The sequence below is a fragment of the Tachyglossus aculeatus genome, chromosome 21, assembly GCF_015852505.1.
Source record: "Tachyglossus aculeatus isolate mTacAcu1 chromosome 21, mTacAcu1.pri, whole genome shotgun sequence".
Lineage (NCBI taxonomy): Eukaryota > Metazoa > Chordata > Mammalia > Monotremata > Tachyglossidae > Tachyglossus > Tachyglossus aculeatus.
Window position 1 is genome coordinate 75320675 of NC_052086.1, and position 20622 is coordinate 75341296.

Here is a 20622-nt window from a genome sequence, read left to right on the forward strand (position 1 = left end):
TTACACCATGCTGATTCTAAAAGCAAATCACCATGCTAAGCTGTTGGAAGAGTATAGTACATGCTCCCTGCCCTCAGTGAGCTGACAGTCAGGAGAAGGAGACAGATCTCGATATAATTAAATAAATTACAGGTCTGTACATAAATGCTATGGGATGAGGGCTGGATATCAAGTGCTTAAATGGTACAAATCAAAGTGCATAAGTGGCGCAGGATGTAGAAGGAGAAGGGGAAAGAGGGCTTAATTGGAGAAGACCTCTTGGATGAGATGTGACTTGAATAGGCTTTGAAGATAGGAATATATGGAGGGGAAAGGATTGCCAGGACAGAGGGGGTACTTGAGCAAGGGATCGGCAGCACAATAGATGAGATCAAGGTACAATGAGTGCATTAGCGTTACAGGATGACTGTGTTGAGTAGGAAATCAGTGAGGTAAGGAAGGAGTGGGTGAGTGGATCAAGTGTTTTAAAGTTGATGGCAAGGAATTTCCGTTTGATGCAGAAGTGAATGGGCAGTCACTGGAGGTCCTTGCGGAGTGGGGAAATGTGGACTGGACTTTTTTTTATAAAAATGAGCTGGGCGGCAGAGTGAAATATGGACTGGAATGGGAAGAGACAAGAGTCTGGGAGGTCAGTAAGGAGGCCAAGACAGTAGGCAAGGCAGGATATGATGGTTGCCTGGATCAGTGTAGTAGTAGTTTGGATGGAGAGGAAAGGATGGATTTCAGTGATATTGTGAAGGTAGAACTGACAGACTGACTACGTGGGTTGAATGAGAGAGATGAGTTATGGACTCATGAAATAGGGAGAATAGTGGTGTTGTCTACAGTGATGGGAAAGTCATGGGGAGGAGAGGACAGGTTTTGGGTGGCAAGATGAAGAGTTCTCTGAACCACTCCTTCAGCACTTTCCAACTTCAGACTTAAGTATTCACAACCATCGATTGCACCTCTGCTATAATGTAACCACTAACTCTTACACACATCCTCTTAACCTTTTTCCTCCTATTGGGAAATTATTCTAGTGTCTGCCTCCCCATGGAACTGTAAATTCCCCAAGGTCAGGGGTGGAGTTTACAAACCCGATGCTCCCGAGTGCTTAGAAAGTGCTCTGCACACAGCAGATATGCTCTATGTACCACTGACTAACTGATGGAGTGAGTGAAAATGGTAGGATTCTTGGGGCTGGCAAATATCCTCAGAAACACTACTGCCAGCATGACAGAATCCCAGAATCACCTGCTGGAGGACCTAAGACGTGTAAATGGCAGGGTTGCTTCAGACATCTGGTTGTCCTGAGGCACTTGTGCACATCTACTTTCTTGTTGCACTCCTAACAAGAACATAACTGGCTTGGACAAGAATGTTAGTGGCACTGCACAAGCCCCTGTCACTCAGCCACTGCCATCTCTACTCAATTCGTTGGGACTGATTCTTGTTCCTGAAACCTCAGCACTAAGGTTTAGCCATTATTCCCAATGGAAAATTTAGAGAAGCAGTGTCACCTAGCAGGTAGAGCAGGGCCTGGGAGTCAGGAGGACCTGGCTTCTAATCCTGGTCCCCCAAATGGTCTGCTGTGTGACCTTGGGAAAGCCACTTCGATTCTCTGTGCCTCGGTTACCTCATCTATCAAATGGGGATTGAGACTGTGAGCCCCATGTGGGACACGGACTGTGTCCACCCTGATTAACTCATGTCTACCCAAGAGCTTAGAAAAATGCTGGTCACAGAGTAAGCACTTAACAAATTACAATAGCAAAAAAAAAAAAAGGATTCCATTATCATCCATAGGTCAGTCTGAACTGCTTGTAATAATTTAAATAGGCGATACCACGTCTTTACACTAGGACAGGGTGATGCCTTTAGCTTTGTTTTTTCCACAACCTTGCCCTTCTTGATGATGCCCTTCACTCAGGGGCCAAGGAACACTTCCTGTGAGAAGAGCTCCTTCATTCACCAAACACTCCACTCCAAAGGTTGTATTTGCACAGCTCATTAGGAATTTCCAAATGCTTTTGACACTCATTAAGCTTCCAATCGCCCACTGAAACTACTCCATAACAAGAGATAAACGTTCCATTCTAGAGGGTGAATAATAATTAGCCATTGCTAGGCATTTTGTTCTTTAACAGGTCTAATTTGGGAGCATAATTAATCCTACAGAAGCTGCGTATGATAAGTGAAATATTCATGCAGCTGTGTTCATTTGTGTATTTACTCTTTTGGAGGCAGTCAGTAATGGACATTGTTTCCCAGTGAGGTTATCTTAAGATGCCCCTTGAAACAATGTTATTTCCTTCCTTTTGTCTGTCTCCAGCTGACTTCTAAGTATGGGACCACGAAAGAAGCTATTTTAGTGCCCCACTACAGGATGAGGCAGTGGGCTTATGGGATGGGAGAAGCAGGGGGAAGGGATTTCCCCTTCAGTGGAGAAGTAGGAAATGTTGTTAGCACTTACTGCCTAGGCAACGGGGAAACTGGCCTTTTCCTCTCTTCTCTAATTTTAGCCTTTCACCTTGGCAGCATTCGCCTCCACAATAAAATAAGATCCATTAATATGTGTTCAAATTGTACGATGTGGTTTTTGCACACCAACAGCCCAGCGGTATTACGCCAATTCTTCTGCACAAAAAAGGTGCTGCCTCGAAGAACCTCGAAGAACAATGGATCTCCTGCTCACCAGCCATTAGAGGACTGGATCCACTGTTTGGACTCTGAAATCTCAGAGTCAATCGAGAGGTCAATCATTCATATTTATTAAGTGTTTACTGGGTGGAGAGCACTGTACTAAAATGGTGATTAAGACTGTGAGCCCCATATGGGGCAACCTGCTTACCTTATATCTACCTCAGTGCTTAGAACAGTGCTTGGCACACAGTAAGCGCTTTACAAATGCCATGATTATTATTATCACCATTACTAAGCACTTGGGAGAGTATAGCGGAGTTGGTAGATATGTTCCCTGCCCACAATGAGTCAGAGACGAAAAGGCCCAGGAAGGGCTGTGAGGTACTGGAATGAGATAATAATAAAAATAATAATGATAATAATAATAGTATTTGTTAAGCACTTATTAAGTACTAAGTGTTCAGGTACATACAAGCTGATGATCAAGTCCCACAAGGGAATCAAAATTTCAGTAGGAGGGAAAACAGATATTAAATTCACATTTTGCAAATGACAAATGTAGGAACTGAGGTACAGAGAAGTGAAATGACTTCACCAAGGTCACACAGAAGATGTGGCAGAGCTAGGATTAGAACCCAGGTCCTCTGACTCTCAGGACCTTGCTTTTTCCACTAAGCCATGCTGCTTCGGAATGTTCTTCCCTGGAAACTTTTACTAAGTAAAGTATTGAATGTAATCAGATTGGGATTACGTCAGGAGAGTCTGTCCTAATGCTGGGGGATGGACAATATGATCTCTCTGCGTGTTTTTCATTCATTCATTCAATCATATTTATTGAGAGCCTTCTGTGTGCAAAGCACTGTACTAAGCACTTAGGAGAGCATAATATAACAATAAACAGACACATTCCTGCTCACAATGAGCTCATAGTCTAGAGGGGGAGACGGACATTAATATAAATAAATAAATTACAGATATACACATAGTCTGAGGAGTCTGATTCAACTGGCTTCCTACAGCACAGGACATTAAGGCCCAAGATCCCACTTGATGTTAGGCTGGAAAGCCTGCTTATTGTTTGTTGTGTCAAGAGATGTTGTTGGTTTCGCACAGACCCACTATCAGGTCACTGACCTGGAAACACTGATCCATGTAGACCCATCAAGGGCCACGTTGAAGTGTCACAGTGGAATTTCACAGCCAGGTCATGGCCCTTTGTCCTCCTTGTGGCTTCCCCCTTTTAGACTGTGAGCCCACTGTTGGGTAGGGACTGTCTCTATATGTTGCCAACTTGTACTTCCCAAGCACTTAGTACAGTGCTCTGCACACAGTAAGCACTCAATAAATACGATTGATTGATTGATTGATTGATTGTGACTTGGGGCTGGACAAATTCCAGGCTTAGGCCCCAGTGATTTTTATTTCAAGTAACAAAGACAGGTGTTCAGTCACTGGGTGTTACTAAGAAAACCACAGTGCATGAAAGACAGACCAGCAGCTACTTTTTGCCTGGAATAAGAGTCTGAAAACATGGAAAAGGAGCATTTTTGATACTCGGTGAGAGGTGCAAAACCTGTTGAAACTCACGTCCAAACAGGTAAACTTCAAGGTTACTTTCTTCAAGATCAAGAATGTGGTTTGGGTAAAAGTATGCAAAGTTATTATAAAAACTATTGCTTACACATGTTATAGGGTCAGGTGGAAAACAGGAATCTTTATGGACTTCATGTACTTTTTTAAAAATAAGGAAGGCTTTAAGGCCCTCTGTCAGCCCCTCCCTCCTACTTATCCACTCTCTTCTCCTACCACATCCCACATCACACTCTTCATTCTTCTCAAGCCAACCTGCTCAAGATGTCTCTTGTCTCTCTCACCACTGACCCTCCCCAACCTCCCCACTGTTTGGAATTGCTCCCGCTTCACCTCCAACAGATCACACAGCTCTCTCCATCTTCAAAGCCCTTCTGAAATCGCATCCTCTGAGAGATGCCTTCCTTATAAATCAGTTAATCAGTGAAATCATATTTATTGACTGCTTACCTGGTACAGAGCACTGTACTAAGTGGTTGGGAGAGTACATTCATTTCTGATCTCCCTGGCTTATATCCCTCCTGTTTCCTTTGCAGCTCTTCTACATTATTTGAGCACTTTATGTACTTAGAATCTCTGGTATCACTGATATACATCTCTTATATAGCCTATTATGAAAAACTTACCTCATGTAAAAATCTTTTTTTCTTTCTTTTTCCTACTTGAAATTTAGTGTCCCCTCCACTAAATGGCAAGCTGCTTGAAGGCAGGGATCAACTCTACCCATTAGATAGCACTCTCCCAAGAAATTATTACATTTCTCTGCATGCAATAAATTTTCAATAAATACTACTCCCTGATTGACTGATTGATTGATTAGGGAATGTTTCATAGGAGACACTCTTATTTTGACATGAGTTACATTTGGAATTCAGTGCTAAGAAGACCAGGAAGCAAGGTTGCCTAGTGGCTTAGTGGAAAGAGCAAATAACTAGGAGTCAGAAGACCTGGATTCTAGTCCCAGCTCCACCACTTGCCTGCCGTGTGACACTGGGCAAGTCACTTCTCTGTGTCTCAGTTTCCTCACTGATAAAATGGGAATTAAATACCTGTTCTCCCTCCCCCTTAGACTCTGAGAGTCATATGCTGGGGGGATTGTGGCTGATCTATTCCTGGATCTACCCCGAACACGGCACGGTATTCGAGATATAGTAAAGGCTTAACCAATACCTTAAACAAGACTCAAGGCTCACACCTTTTCTCCTGCATGGATGTCCCTCCGCACTTAGATCCGCCAAATCTCCCGCCTCCCACCATTATCTGCCCTTTCTAAAAACCTCCTTTTCTAAGGGGTGTTCATTCAATCGTATTTATTGAGTGCTTACTGTGTGCAGAGCACTGTACTAAGCACTTAACCTGACTAGTCCCTCACCCTCCTAGTCAATCAATCAATCAATCAATCAATCGTATTTATTGAGCGCTTACTATGTGCAGAGCACTGTACTAAGCGCTTGGGAAGTACAAATTGGTATCACATAGAGACAGTCCCTACCCAACAGTGGGCTCACAGTCTAAAAGGGGGAGACAGAGAACAGAACCAAACATACCAACAAAATAAAATAAGTAGGATAGAAATGTACAAGTAAAATAAATAAATAAATAAATAAATAAATAGAGTAATAAATATGTACAACCATATATACATATATACAGGTGCTGTGGGGAAGGGAAGGAGGTAAGACGGGGGGATGGAGAGGGGGACGAGGGGGAGAGGAAAAAAGGGGCTCAGTCTGGGAAGGCCTCCTGGAGGAGGTGAGCTCTCAGCAGGGCCTTGAAGGGAGGAAGAGAGCTAGCTTGGCGGATGGGCAGAGGGAGGGCATTCCAGGCCCGGGGGATGACGTGGGTCGGGGGTCGATGGCGGGACAGGCGAGAGCGAGGTACAGTGAGGAGATTAGTGGTGGAGGAGCGGAGGGTGCGGGCTGGGCAGTAGAAAGAGAGAAGGGAGGTGAGGTAGGAGGGGGCGAGGTGATGGACAGCCTTGAAGCCCAGGGTGAGGAGTTTCTGCCTGATGCGCAGATTGATCGGTAGCCATTGGAGGTTTTTGAGGAGGGGAGTAATATGTCCAGAGCGTTTCTGGACAAAGATAATCCGGGCAGCAGCATGAAGTATGGATTGAAGTGGAGAGAGACACGAGGATGGGAGATCAGAGAGAAGGCTACTGCAGTAGTCCAGACGGGATAGGATGAGAGCTTGAATGAGCAGGGTAGCAGTTTGGATGGAGAGGAAAGGGCGGATCTTGGCAATGTCATTACCTGGTTCACCATTAACCCAAGTACTCCTGTGTTATCCCTCTACTTACTATTTATTCAGGTGCTTATCCTCATTTCTATCAAGGGTGTCTCTACCTTTACACTTTTACCTATGGCTTGTTTGCAATTCATGTCTGTTGTCTGCTAGCATACTGTATGCATCTGTGAAGGTAGGGGCTGTTTTGCTCCTAAGCACTTAGTTCATTGCCCTGCCCCTAATGAGGGCTGAAGACAAACTGATGTTGATAATTACGGTGATGATAATGTGCAGGATTAGGACTGAAATCAATCCCAGGCTTCCAGGAAGACAGTTCTGAGAATGAGTGGTAGAATACCTAATCCTCTGAAGGCCCACCGCGAAACAGAGAACCCCCCAACCCCTGCCCCAGAACAGAGGAAGATAGAAGGGAGAGATGAAACGGAGGCCTACCATCCCCTACAAATTGAAGGAGTGCCAGATCGATCTGCCTCTTCCATGGGGAGCCTTTCTGGAGGGCAATGCCGTAGCCGGTGGTGGCAAAGACGTAGCCACTCCCAATGGTCACGAGCTTGCAGCCTTCGTCTCTCCCAGCCTTGTAATTCAGAACTGCGGCATCGTAGATGAAAGCATCCAGTTTCCTAAAATGAGAAGACAATGCCAGATAACAGAAACCACAAAACGTGGTTACACTGTGCCAGAGACGTCGATAGTAGAACACCAGAGATGGTGGCCCATCGTTTCTGAGTCCCTCCATCTCTATTTTTAACAAACGAACAAAAGTCCAGGAGCCACAGCTTCAGTTTGCTTTACCTAGCAATAAACTGCTAAATAAGACATGAAAAATCCATTTCTACAAGCTGGTAAATAGCCAGGAGTGCTGACTCATCAAAATAGCTGTGAATGACTCTGAATTTGAAGTAGTTTAAACAATAAACAGATGATTAGACAGGGCAGGCTCTGAGGGGAATGAAGTTGGGAAGACCCAAAGTGATGTATTTAAAAGTCAAGGGAACCAGTTTTCCCCATGCTTTCACAGCTTTAATGTCTCCACCTGAACACCATAAAATAATGAAACAAAGAACAATAGATGTGCTGGGAATACAATGGGATGGAGACAATTATATCTGAACATAAACAGCTGCATAAGTGTTCCCAGACTTAGAGGTTCTTAAATTTCCGCTCCTGTTTTGTCGGATCCTGGTCAGGGGAGGAATTGAGAAACGTGACTCACCGAAGTTCTAATATCTAATTCTATGTCCTAAATCCTTAGAGAGGAAACTTGGGCTTGGGTTGTGTTGAGATTAGCTTAGAGTCTCGGAAAAACAGAGGTTGGTGTGATCGATGAATGACTAGACTGTAGGCTCTTTGAAACGTTGAGGGAGAGTGATGTGGATGGGCAAGGGAGAAAGGGGAGGACTAGAGTTGCAAGAGGTGGCCATGGAAGACCAGCCTTGAAACACCCGGAGAAGAAATAGCCACTGGCATCTCCCCAGCTCCCCCAACAACCAGACTTATCCAAGATCCCTGCTGATCCCCTGATAAGGCAGCAGAATTGGTGATGATTGGTTGAAAACTCTGGAGGATGCTCAGGGGCTTCCTAGCAAGCTAAGAGTATCCTTTCTGGATTGATAGAGTAGGAGATCGAAGAGCAATGCAGACAAGGGGAGAGCACCTGAAGAGAGGAAGATCTGGGGAAGAAAGTGGGTGCTTTGTGAAAAGGATCGTGGCTTAGTGGGTAGAGCAAGGGCTTGGGAGTCTGGATTCTAATCCTGACTCAGCTACATGTCTGCTGTGTGACCTTGGGCAAGTCACTTAACTTCTCTGGGCCTGAGTTCCCTCATCTGTAAAATGGGGATTGAGACTGTGAGCCCATGTGGGACAGGGACTGTGTCCAAACTGATTAACTTGTATCTACCCCAGTTCTTGGAACAGTGCTTGGCAAATAAGAAGCACTTAACAAATACCATAAAACTAAAAAAAAAAAAAAAAAAAAAAAAAAGTGGAATGAAAGAAGCCCCGAAAATGTTCGCGATGGCACCTATGAAGAGAAAAGCAGTGTGCTTTAATGGAAAGAGCACAGGTCTGAAAGTCAGAAGGACCTGGACTCTAATCCTGGCCCTGACACTTGCCTGCTGGGTGAACTTGGTCAAGTCACTTAACTTCTCTCTGCTTCAGTTACCTCACCTGTAAAATGGGGATTAAGATGGTGAGCACCAAGTGGACCATGAACTGTGTCCAACCTGTAGCTTGTATCCGCTTGTATTAGCTTGCATTGTATTGCATTAGCTTGTATCCGCCCCAGGGCTTATTACAGTGCCTGGCACATAATAAGCGCTTAACTAATCCATTTTTTAAAAAAACATTCTTTGAGGCCAAGAAGGCAAAAGCCATGCTCTTGAGGGTATGATACAAAGATGATGGAAGCTCTAACAGTGGAACAACTTGGAATTAGAAGGTTTTCCTATTCTTGGTGATTTGGGTAAAAGAGGGGATGTTTGCCTGAAATGTCCCTTGTTACTGAATAAACCAGTCTTTAATAAGACCATGAAGAGCATGGGAAATTTTATACTCATGACACATCAGAGGCACAAAATACTTTCAGTTATTCCAGTCAGTCCGCTTTCTGCATCTTTCCTCTCCCAGCTTCCCGAAATAAATTACAGTGTTAGTTTAATTTATATATATATTACAACTAGCCATTCACTGCTTCTTTTGCATCCAAGAGGGCTTATAGCTCAAATCTGCCTGTGAATTCTGGAGCTTGACCAAAACTCTGAGGTCGAGTTGGATTGTGATTCCCGAAAGACAGTGACTCGAGTCTGTGACTCGGAGTCACTCTGCACTAATGCTGAGTCAATCAAACCTCCTCCTCCTCACATGGAGTCAAGAAAGAGAGCCCAGTACGTATGCTCTTCCCTAACTTTGTCTGCTCCAACAAATAGATGTGAAACTGTGGCTGCCACGGCCTCTTTTGCTCCATTGTCTATTCATAGAAAGTCATCTGCTAGCTGTCACAATTGAATAGCTACACCTACGACACAGTGGAAGCTAAATTTCAGGAGTTGAGAAACTGCAGATTTTGCCAAGGATCCATCCAGGGGCCCACCCACAAGGGGTATCATCCCTCTGCCCACAAGGAAGTCACAGTCTAGAGGGAGAGACAGATCTTAAATTCTAGATGGGTGATGGGAGAGCTTAGGGAGGTAATAATAATAATTATGATATTTGCTAAGCACTTAGTATGTGCCAGGTACTATAGTGAGCACTGAGGTGGATACAAGCAAATCAGATTTGATGCAGTACCTGTCCTGCATAGGGGTCTCAGTCTTAATCCCCATTTTAAAGATGAGGTAACTGAGGTACAGAGAAATGAAGTGACATGCCCAAGGCCACACAGCAGAAAAGTGGCAGAGACAGGATGTATGAGACGTACTTAAGTATTTTAGTGAGAGTGGGGTGAATATCTATTTATTAAGGGATACAGATCCAAGTACCTTGGCAACTTAGAAAGGAGGGTGAATGGGAAAAATGAGGGCCTAGTTTTGGAGGAGGTGTGATTTTAGAAGGGCTTTGAAAATGGGGAGAGAGGTTATCTGTCGGATATGAGGGGGAAGTGAGTTCCAGGTCAGAGGGAGGATGTGGGCAAGGTGTTGACAGTTAGGCAGGAAAGATGGATGTACAGAGAGTAGGATGGTGTTAGAGGAGCAAAGTCTGTGGGTTGGGTTTTAGAGCGAGATCACGGAGATAAGGTAGGATGGGGCTAGGATAAAGCAGCATGGCCTAGTGGAGAGAGCACAGGCCTGGGAGTCAGAAGGACCTGGGTTCTTATCCCAGCTGTGCCACTTGCCTGCTGCGTGACCTTGGGCAAGTCAATTCACTTCTCCATGTCTCAGTTCCCTCATCTGTAAAGTGAGGATTAAGACTGTGTCTTTAATCTACTTGAGTGCTTAAAACAGTCTTGGAACGTAGTAAGCACTTACCAAATACCACAATTATTAGTAGTTGATTCATTGCTCGCTGTGGGCAGGGACTGTATCTGTTATATTGTTCTATGGTACTCTCCCAAGTGCTTAGCATAGTGCTGTGCACACAGTAAATGCTCAATAAATACAATTGACTGACAGAATAAAGTGTTGGCATCCTGAAGTGCCAGAGACCTGGTTTCCAATCTGGATGAGCCTTCAACCCTTGGCAGGCCTCCAGGTTGCTCAGTGAATTCACAACTAGCCAAGTGTTCTGCTTCCCCACTTCCTATAATAATAATAATAACAATAATAATAATGATGGTCTCTGTTAAGCACTTACTATGTGCCAGGCACTGTTCTAAGTCCTGGGGTGGATACAAGCAAGTTGGACACAGTCCCTGGCCCATGTGGGGCTCACAATCTCAAAGCCCATTTTACAGATGAGGTAACTAAAGCACAGATAAATTAAGTGACTTGCCCAGGGTCACAAAGAAGACAAGTGGCAGAGCAGGAATTAGAACCCATGACCTTCTGACTCCCAGGCCTATTCTCTATCCACTATGCCATGCTGCTTCCTATCCTCACCAATCCCATGAGATAGCAAAAGATGAAAAATCACCAGCCCGTAGACTTGCATGAGGATTACAGGGTAGGGGAGAGGGGAGCTTCTGTCTCAGTTCCCAAATAATCAGGAGGATTCCATGGCCCACCACCCTATGCTGGTATACAGCAAGGCCTAGATGGAAAGAGTATGGGGCTGTTCCTATTGGCTGGCTGAAAATGATCCCTTAGGTCTCCTTTTCTGTCATTCTTGCATCTGTAAGGAGAGACAAAGCCCATTCTGCATCTAAAATGGCTCTCTCTGGCACACTGGACTCTGACTAAGTAGAATGAAAGATGCAGGCCTTCATCACGTTAGTATTCATCCCATCCTCAACCTCAAAGCACTTATGCACATATGCATTATGAATGTACATATCCATATTCCTCTAGTCTGTAAGCTCATCATGGGCCAGGAATGCATCTGTTATTATCATAATGTACTCTCCCAAATGCTTAGTACAGTGCTTTGTACACAGTAAGTGCTCAATAAATATGATTGAATGAATAAATGAATGAATCCATTATTTGCTTATTTATATTAATGTCTGTCTCCTCATCTAGACTGTAAGCTCACTGTGGGCAGGGGACGTGTCTGCCAACTCTGTTGAATTGTATGCTCCCAAGCTCTTAGTATAGTGCTCTGCAAACAGTGAGTGCTCAATAAATACCAACTGATTGATTGATCAAGAGTGGGCTGAACTCCACTGTACTGTTTGTATTAAGAAGGATTGTAGGTTTCCAGCTCTGAACTTTCCTTTTCATTCTCATTGTGTTTTTTCCCATGTTTTAGGTCCCTCTCCTGGAGTCTTGGTGCATTTAAAAGCTAATTATATAGCTAAGGTTAATTATTCATTCATTAACATTCAAGAAGTCATTAGCAAGGCACCTTTTCTTCCGCTGACTTGTTTCGTTGAATTGATGAAAGCTGAATCTTTTTGTGTTGGAAGCTTTAACTAAATCGTTCCCCCAAATTGAACAAGCATCCTTGTGGTAATTCTGCCATGTTTAAAGAGGGGGAGGGGGTCAGAACTCCCAAAGAAAGGTGAACTCATTTAGTCAAAGTGAGGTCTATTTACCAGAAATAGCTGCTTCCTGTCAATCTACTTGGGTATCATTTCAGAAGCAGCAGCAGCAGCAGCAAGTCGTACTAGTGAGCATCAATTAATGGGACAAGTACACCATGGGACTCTATTAATGGGAACACAGTTCACAGTGCTAAAAAAACTGAACATTAATGTTGAACGACAACACCGAGGGGCTCAGTTAGGCAGAGAAACCTCGATGGGAGCCAGGAGATTTTGATCCCACTGGCTCAGTGGCTATTCTAGTGGCCTAATGGGTTCTAATCTCAACTCCACCACTTGTCTGCTGTGTGAGGCCTTGGGAAAGTCATTTCACTTCCCTCTGCCTTAGGTATCTCATCTGCAAAGTGGGGATCAAGACTGTGAGCCCCTCATGGGACAGGGACTGTGTCCAACCTGATTTGCTTGTAAAAATAATAATAATAATAATAACAATAATAATAATAGCATTTGTTAAGGGCTTACTATGTGGAAAGCACTGTTCTAAGCGCTGGGGAGGATACAAGGTGATCAGGTTGTCTCATGTGAGGCTCACAGTCTTAATCTCCATTTTACAGATGAGGTAACTAAGTCACAGAGACGTTAAGTGACTTGCCCAAAGTCACATAGCTGACAAGTGGTGGAGCTGGTATTTGAACCCATGACCTGTGACTCCCAAGCCCATGCTCTTTCCACTGAGCCATGCTGCAGAGCTTAGTACAATGCCTGGCACATAGTAAGTTTCTGACAAATACCAAAGTCATTATTATTATTACTGAAAGAATGATCGTGCCTTCCAAATGTCTCAAACTTGCAACTTCGAGTAGCACTGGCCAAGGGGAGAACTGGCTTTGCTAATGGAATAAGATGGGGGAAGGCAGTCTGAGGGCAAGAGGGATGGGGAGATCAGAAAGCAGGAAGTCTCAAGTGCCTGGGTTCTAATTTGACTCTCCCAGGGTCTAGCTTTGGTGCTATTCCCAAGCTTCGAACAGCTCGTCTTAGCCATAAGCCAGCACAGACCTTTGTTCTCAGCTTTCTGGTCCAGTGTCTTCCAAACAGAACTCTCTGCTCCCCATTCAGGGAGGAGTTTGCAAAAGAAATGTGCAAACTGGGAGTTCAATTCCATGAGGAAATCAGCATCTGAATCGATGGAAATTCATTTTAATTTTTATTCTCTCCAGAGAGTTGGGGACCTGCCAGCATATCTTCTTGCTTACGGAACAGAATGTCATTCTCTCCCCGAGCATTTGCAGCTCTCAAGCTGGCATGCCTCTGGACTTTTTTTTCCCTTGATTTACCAGGGAGGGTAGGGACAGAGTTTGTCTCTGAGCCCCTTTCCCTCAGAGGTAACTTTCCCCCCCAGTCTCCCCATCTGTTGTCATTCTCTCATCTATCCCCAGGAGGAGAAACGTGGAAAATTAAAAATGTCTCTGGCCTGCTAAAATGTAAACCGACAAATAAAAAACAAGCACTAAAGGATCTTCACATAAACAAGGTGAAGGAAGACAACAGAGGGAAAATAATCCCTATGTGGTGGGATTACACTGGGCATGATTTCGTAAACAGGAACTGTTGTCCCTTTCGCTGCTTCTGGAAATAAAATTATCCAAACGGACGTAGGAGGTCAGACTAACTCCACTGCTGATCACAGCAGCTGGAAAAAAAAACCTATTGGAGATTGGGACTGAATATTTGGATCTGGGTCATCTATTGTGAAAATTAACCTCTGTCTAAAGCCAAGTCCCTCTTTCTCTCTTCTCCTTCCCTCCTGGGGAATCTACACCCCAAGAGAGTGAGAGAGTGCTTGGATCTGTTCAGCTTCTTGGTTCTGCAGGCACTGCAAAACACTGCATAGGTCATTTTCTGCAGTGAGATGAAGAAAAGACCCTCAGAGTAAACCACACTGCTTCCCACCCTGCCAGACATACACAGGCAAACCCAAAGGCAAAATGAAGAAGTGTCACGAATTCCAACAGAGTCTTAATGGCGCCGTTGATAACTGCCTTGAAAGCCAGCTATTGCTAGGGGAATTTGTTACTAGTTTGCTGTGCCTCACTTCAGCATAGTGGGAATAAAAAGCATGAGTTTGAATGGGTGAAAACAGAAGAATTTTCCTAGTGGTACTGTGTCCTCTTATAGATCTCTTCGTTGGACCGAGAGTGTTGGCCAAATCGCACTCACATTTCATGGGTGGCAGTTGGGTGAGGGAACAGAATTAGGGAGTGGAAAACCCTGGACTGTAGGCAGCCCCGCTGATTGTAGGAATTACAGATAGGATCATAGGCCAGAATATTGTTAATTCAATCATATTTACTGAGAGCTTACTGTGTGCAATGTCATGCAGTTCTTAAAATGCTCATCCTGCTTGTTTGAAGTAATCTCTGCTAAAAGCAATAATAATGGGGGGTATTTATAAAGGTCTCTTGCCTATTTATTGTCATATTGTACTCTTCAAAGCACTTAATGTGGTGCTTTGCACACAGTAAGTGCTCAAATACACTGGAATGAATAAATGCTGAACACTGTGGTGGATGCAAAACAGTCAGATCAGTCCCAGACAGGGCTCACAGTCTAAGGGGGAGAACAGGTATCTTATCCTCATTTTACAGATGAGGAAACTGAGGCACAGAGAAATCAGTTGACTTGCCCAAGGTCATACAGCAGGCAAGTGACAAAACTGGAATTAGAACCCAAGTCTTCTGCTTCCAGTCCTGGGTTCTTTCCATTAGGCCATACAGTTCTGTTTCCATTAGTTTGGAGTTTAATGTTAAATTGTTCCATGTAGATTAGAGTCAAAAATAGAACTTTCTCCTGGACTGATTCCTCCTCAAGTATAAGAAGGGTTTTTTTTTTTCTGTTTAATGAATGCTTCCAAACTCTAAGTACAGGGTTCCGTACACAGGAGTGTTTGTTAGATGCTGATTTCCAGCTTTGCAGCGTGGCTTAGTGGAAAGAGCTCGGGTTTGGGAGTCAGAGGTCATGGGTTCAAATCCCAGCTCCACCAATTGTCAGCTGTGTGACTTTGTGCAAGTCACTTAACTTCTCTGTGCCTCAGTTACCTCATCTGTAAAATGGGGATGAAGACTGTGAGTCCCACGTGGGACAACCTGATCACCTTGTATCCTCCCCCAGTGCTTAGAACAGTGCTTTGCACATAGTAAGTGCTTAACAAATGCCATCATTATTATTATTATTATTATCTTTCTTCTTATCTGCAGTCATGTATTTCCTCCTACCTTCAGGATATCTCTACTTGGATGTCTCACTGATACCTTAAACTTAACAAGTCCAAAACAGAACTCCGCAGCATCTCACACAAACCCTTCCCTCAGCGTGACTTTCCCTTCACCGTAGACAGCGCCACCACCCTCCCTGACTCACAACCATGTAACCTTGGCATTATCCTTGACTCATCACTCTCATTCAATACACATATCAATCTGTGACCAAATCCTGTCACTTCCACATCACAAAAATCCACCCTTTCCTATCCATCCATAATGCTTCCACATTAATCCAAGCACTTATCCGATCCCGCCTTGACTATTCCATCAGCCTCCTTGCCAATCTCCCTGGCTCCTGTCTCTCCCCACTTCAATCCATACATCACTCAGCTGCCTGGATCATTTTTCTAGAAAACTGTTTAGTCCATGTTTTCCCACTACTCAAGAACCTCCAGTGGTTGGCCATCTTTCTCTGCAATGACAGGAACTCCACACCATTGGCTTTAAAGCACTCAATCACCTTGCCCCTCCTACCTTACCTCACTGCTCTCCTACTACAATCCAGCCCACACAAGCTAATCCTCTAATACCAACCAACTCACTGTACCTCAATCTCGTCTATCTCACTGCTGGCTTCTCGCCCACATCCTGCCTCTGACCTGGAATTCCCTCCCTGTTCATATCTGGTGGGAGAGCACTCTCCCCACCCCAAAGCCTTATTAATAGCAGGAGAAGCAGCACTGCCTAGTGGATAGAGCACAGGCCTGGCAGTCAGAAGAACCTGAGTTCTAATCCCGAGTCTGCTATGTGATCTTTGGCCAGTCACTTTACTTCCCTGTGCCTCAGTTACCTCATCTGCAAAATGCGAATTAAGGCTGTGAGCCCTGAATGGGAAATGGACTGTGTCCAACCTGATTACTTTGAATCTAACCCAGTGCTTAGAAAGGTGACTGGAACATGGTAAGCATTTAACAAACATTTTTTATTTTATTTTATTTTTTAAAAAAGAGGCCTTCCTGGGCTAGGCCCTCACTTCCTCTTCTCCCACTCCCTTCTGCATCACTCTTGCACTTGGATTTGTGCCCTTTATTGACCCATCCTCAGCCCCTCAGCACTTATGAACATATCTGTAATTTATTCATTTATATTAATGTCTGTTTTCCCCTCTAGACTGTAAACTCCTTGTGGACAGGAAACGTATCTATCAATTCTGTTATATTGTACTCTCCCAAGAGCTTAGTACTGTGCTCTGCACAAACTAAGTGCTCAATAAATATGACTGATTCATGATGGGAAAATTATCCTCAAAAATAGGCTTGGCCTGTATAGCTACAGGCAGGTGTCAGAGTAAGTACGGCCTTAAAGATAATTCAACACTCTAGATAAGATGCACATTAACCACTGAAGAGATGAATCCACTTAAATTCCTCTGACAAACCACAAAGAAAACTAGAACAAAAGCAAGCTAAGTGAAATAGCCCAGCTAGCTTCTAACCTTGGAGTCATTAGATAATACAGTGACAACAATAGAAATTATCTGGGCCAAGTGAAGGACATGAGGAATTGCAGGCCTGAAGCTTACAATGTAACCTGGGAACTTTTAATAACTCTAGCTAACTTTTGGCTGAAATAAATCAAAGAGAAGCAATGTTATGTCAGATCTTGCAATCTCCTGGCTCTCTGTGTCCTGGCGATGACCCCATCCTCTGTTCGTTTGAAATCTCTCTTCTGGTGTTTCTGAAAGGAACCAACAGGTGTTGTGTTCGACACTCAGTCCACTGACAGAAGAGGAATTTGGGATACCCTGAAATCCATGCCAGCTCATAGGTAAAACTACAGTTCACCATTTTGTCTGAAGCCCTTGGGTTATCACCACACCCTGCAACTGGATCCCCCATGAAGGTAATGAAATTCCAGAAAGTCTTTCAACCCAGGTGACCCATTATAGTATCTGGAAAGTTCAACAAGCCGAGAAAGTCATGGAGTAAAGCCCGTCCTAGATTTCCTGTTTTCCTGATGGTGTTGTCTTAATTTGCTTCGCTGACAAATAAAACTTGCAACGGAAAGGAATTACAGTGGTGACCTCAGTCTCCGGGGCCCAGGGAGATAATCAGCCAATCAATCAATAGTATTTATTTCATGCTTACTCTATGAAGGGAACTGTTGTAAGCATTTGGGAGAGTACAACACAAAAATATGAGGTATGATCCCTGTCCACAATGAGCTGACAGTCTAGGGATAAGGAGCTCATTCTCTAATACATGTATGCCTGCTATCATGCACTAGTTGCCCATCTGAAAATCACCACATTGCCAAAATAACATGTTGTGCCAACCTTTGTTTCAGTGTGAAGCAGTATAGCCTAGTGGACAGAGCCCGGGCATGGGAGTCATAAAGACTTGGGTTCTAAACCTTGTTCTGCCACTCATCTGCTATATGAAGTAAATTCACTTCCCTGTGCCTCATATCCTCATCTGTAAAATGGGGATTAAGACTGTTAGGTCCATGTGGGGCAGGGACTGTGTCCAACCTGATTATCTTTTTTTTTTTTAAATGGTATTTGTTCAGTGCTTCCTATGTGCCAGGCACTGAACAAATCGGGTCAGACACAGTCCATGTCCCACATGGGACTCACATTATGGGCAGAGCCTTCGCCTGCTACGATTGTGTTTTAGCTAATTCTCAGTTGCTTTCTGGCAACGGTGTTCCCCCGTTCTCCCACTGTGGCCTAACTAAATCGCCAACTAAAATGTTGCCATAAAGCAGCGGCCACTGTTCCATGAGTGGGTTGTGGCAGTACCCACAGGGGTCCTTATGACTTTTAGTGGAGACTAAGTCCCAGCAACCACAGTCAATCAATCAATGGTATTTACTGAGCATTTACCATGTGCAGAGCACTATGCTAAGTGTTTGGAAAAGTACAACAGAGTTGGCAGACATGTTTCCTGTTCACCAGAAAGTTATCCTAGACATCAAACCTGGGAAACCAACTGTATGACAGATAATTGCTCTTCCTTCTACTTCAAATACTTATTGAAGGTACATTCATTCATTCAATTCAATCATATTTATTGAGCACTTACTATGTGCAGAGCACATCTTCTGTGTGCAGGTACATCTTCTCCAAGAAGCCTTCCCTGACTAAGCCCTCCTCTCCTCTTCTCCCACTCCCTTCTGTGCCACTCTTACTTGCTCCTTAATTCACCCTTCCTCCCACCCCCACAGTACATATGGATATAGCTGTATATAATATATCTATTTATTTGTTGATATTAATGTCTGTCTCCCCCTCTTGACTCTGAGCTCACTGTGGACAGGAATGTGTCTGTTGCCAGTAACACTCAATAAATATGATTGATTGAATGAATGAATGAAAGTTGCACTGTAGCATGATTCACTGCAGCAGTGCTTCCTATGCCATCAACCCAGGAGGAAGTCAATATGCACTATTAAAGAGGAAAGTCATGATGGTGTTTGTAATGCGCTTAGACAGTGCTTGACACAGAGTAAATGCTTAACAAATACCATTAAAAAAAATAAGTGCTCATGAATCCCCTGGACAGTTTACAGCAGATGGGAAGTTCAGTCAATGGAACCTAACTGACCCAGCTAATTGGCCCACTGCTCCACACATGTGGCAGTCATGGGGCAGCAGTCTGAGTGCTCGAGCTGGTTGGGGCGGGAGATTCAGAGGCTTAAGTGAAAAATTGAAGATAGAGCCATGCAGCTCAGAAGAGACTCTAGATTGGAATGAGGCAAACTAGCAGACACCATAAACAAAACCAGGTCACAGGCCTGAGACTTAGGGAGGAAATCTTCCCAGAGTTTCCTCTCCTTGACCGTTCAGTAGTGGGGGTAACATTTGGTGTCAATTTCATTCATTCATTCATATTGAGTGTTTACTATGCTGAGCATTATAATAATAATAATAATGATAATGATGATGGTATTTGCTAAGCCCTCACTATTTGCCAAGCATTGTTCTAAGCGCTGGGGCAGATACAAGGTTATCAGGTTGCCCCTCATGGGGCTCAGAGTCTAAACCCCCATTTTACAGATGAGATAACTGAGGCACAGAGAAGTTAAGTGACTTGCCCAAAATCACATAACTGACAAGTAGCGGAGCTGGGTTTAGAACCCACAACGTCTGACTCCCAAGCCCATGCTCGTTCCACTAAGCCACACTGCTTCTATACTAAGCGCTTGGGAAAGTACAGTACAATAATAAACAGTGAAATTCCATGCCCACAGTTTCATCCTCCTGTGCCTTTAGTGACTGGCTTAAGTGTGGCAACCCACACCAGGCTGCACAAGAAGGCCAAATATAGAGCAAAGCTCCCATCTGCTTAAGCTTGTCAAGACGGATGAAGCAATTAAAAATATGGTTTCCAGAAAGCAATTGGTTCAATTCATAGTTGGATAAGGGCCTTATTACTCTATCCCTTGTTCTTTAACCTTTAATAACAGCACTCCAGGAAAACACACACACACACACACACACACAGAGAGACACACAGACACACAGACACACACACACACACACACACACACACACACACAAATATGTCTGGGGGTATAAAGCAAGCAGATGGAACTATAGCACTCCTCCATAAAAGATAGAGGCCCAAAGAAAACAATCCAATTCTACCCCTTGGTCCTCATCTGAATGGTTTTACAGCAACAAACACCATTCTTTCTGGATTGGACTTCCTTCCACTCAAAATACTAGCTCTCAACCCTTCAGCAATCTGCTTCACTGAATAAAAGCCTCACTAATGTAAATCTGCCACTTAGAAAAAATTAAGCTGGCTGCACGAATACGGAGTGAATAGAGTTCTTTATTACTTAAAGAGAGTGCTTTCTTTGACAAGCATTTTCATCCCATTAGAGAGGGCCTCAAATCCTTGGAAGAGAGACATTCCAGGAAATGTTCAGAAATCTGACCACTGGTAAGTGATGTACGTAACCCCTCCAACCATAAGAGCAATGAATCCAAGGCTCCTGCTGAACAGCAAAGGTTGACCAGTAGGAGTCTGAACTGTTTATTAGGCAGTAAAGCAAATATAATATTAGAAAATCTCCAGATGTGCCCTTGGGTGAAGTTGATTCAGGAACAGTTTGAGCAATAAACAGACCAAGGAAACTATGAAATCTCTCTAGGTGGGGTAACTGGGCTAGTGCAATCACAAGATAGTGTTGTCCCAAGATCAGTACTTAAGCTAGACTGTAGGTAGGGAACAGGCCTACCAATTCTGTTACACTGTACTCTCCCAAGCACTTGGTGCAGTGCACTGCATTTAGTAAGCACTCATTAAACACAACTGA

At 43.9% G+C, this 20622-nt stretch overlaps 1 protein-coding gene across 1 annotated transcript in view; it reads right to left on the reverse strand.

Moving 5' to 3' along the window:
- The window catches only part of GRIN2A (glutamate ionotropic receptor NMDA type subunit 2A), a 341178-nt gene that overhangs the window by 24469 nt on the left and 296087 nt on the right, over positions 1-20622 (reverse strand). Inside the window, exon 11 of the mRNA XM_038763448.1 lies at positions 6895-7082. Within this exon, the coding sequence (XP_038619376.1) occupies positions 6895-7082 (188 nt within the window). The remainder of the gene's footprint in view (positions 1-6894; positions 7083-20622) is intronic.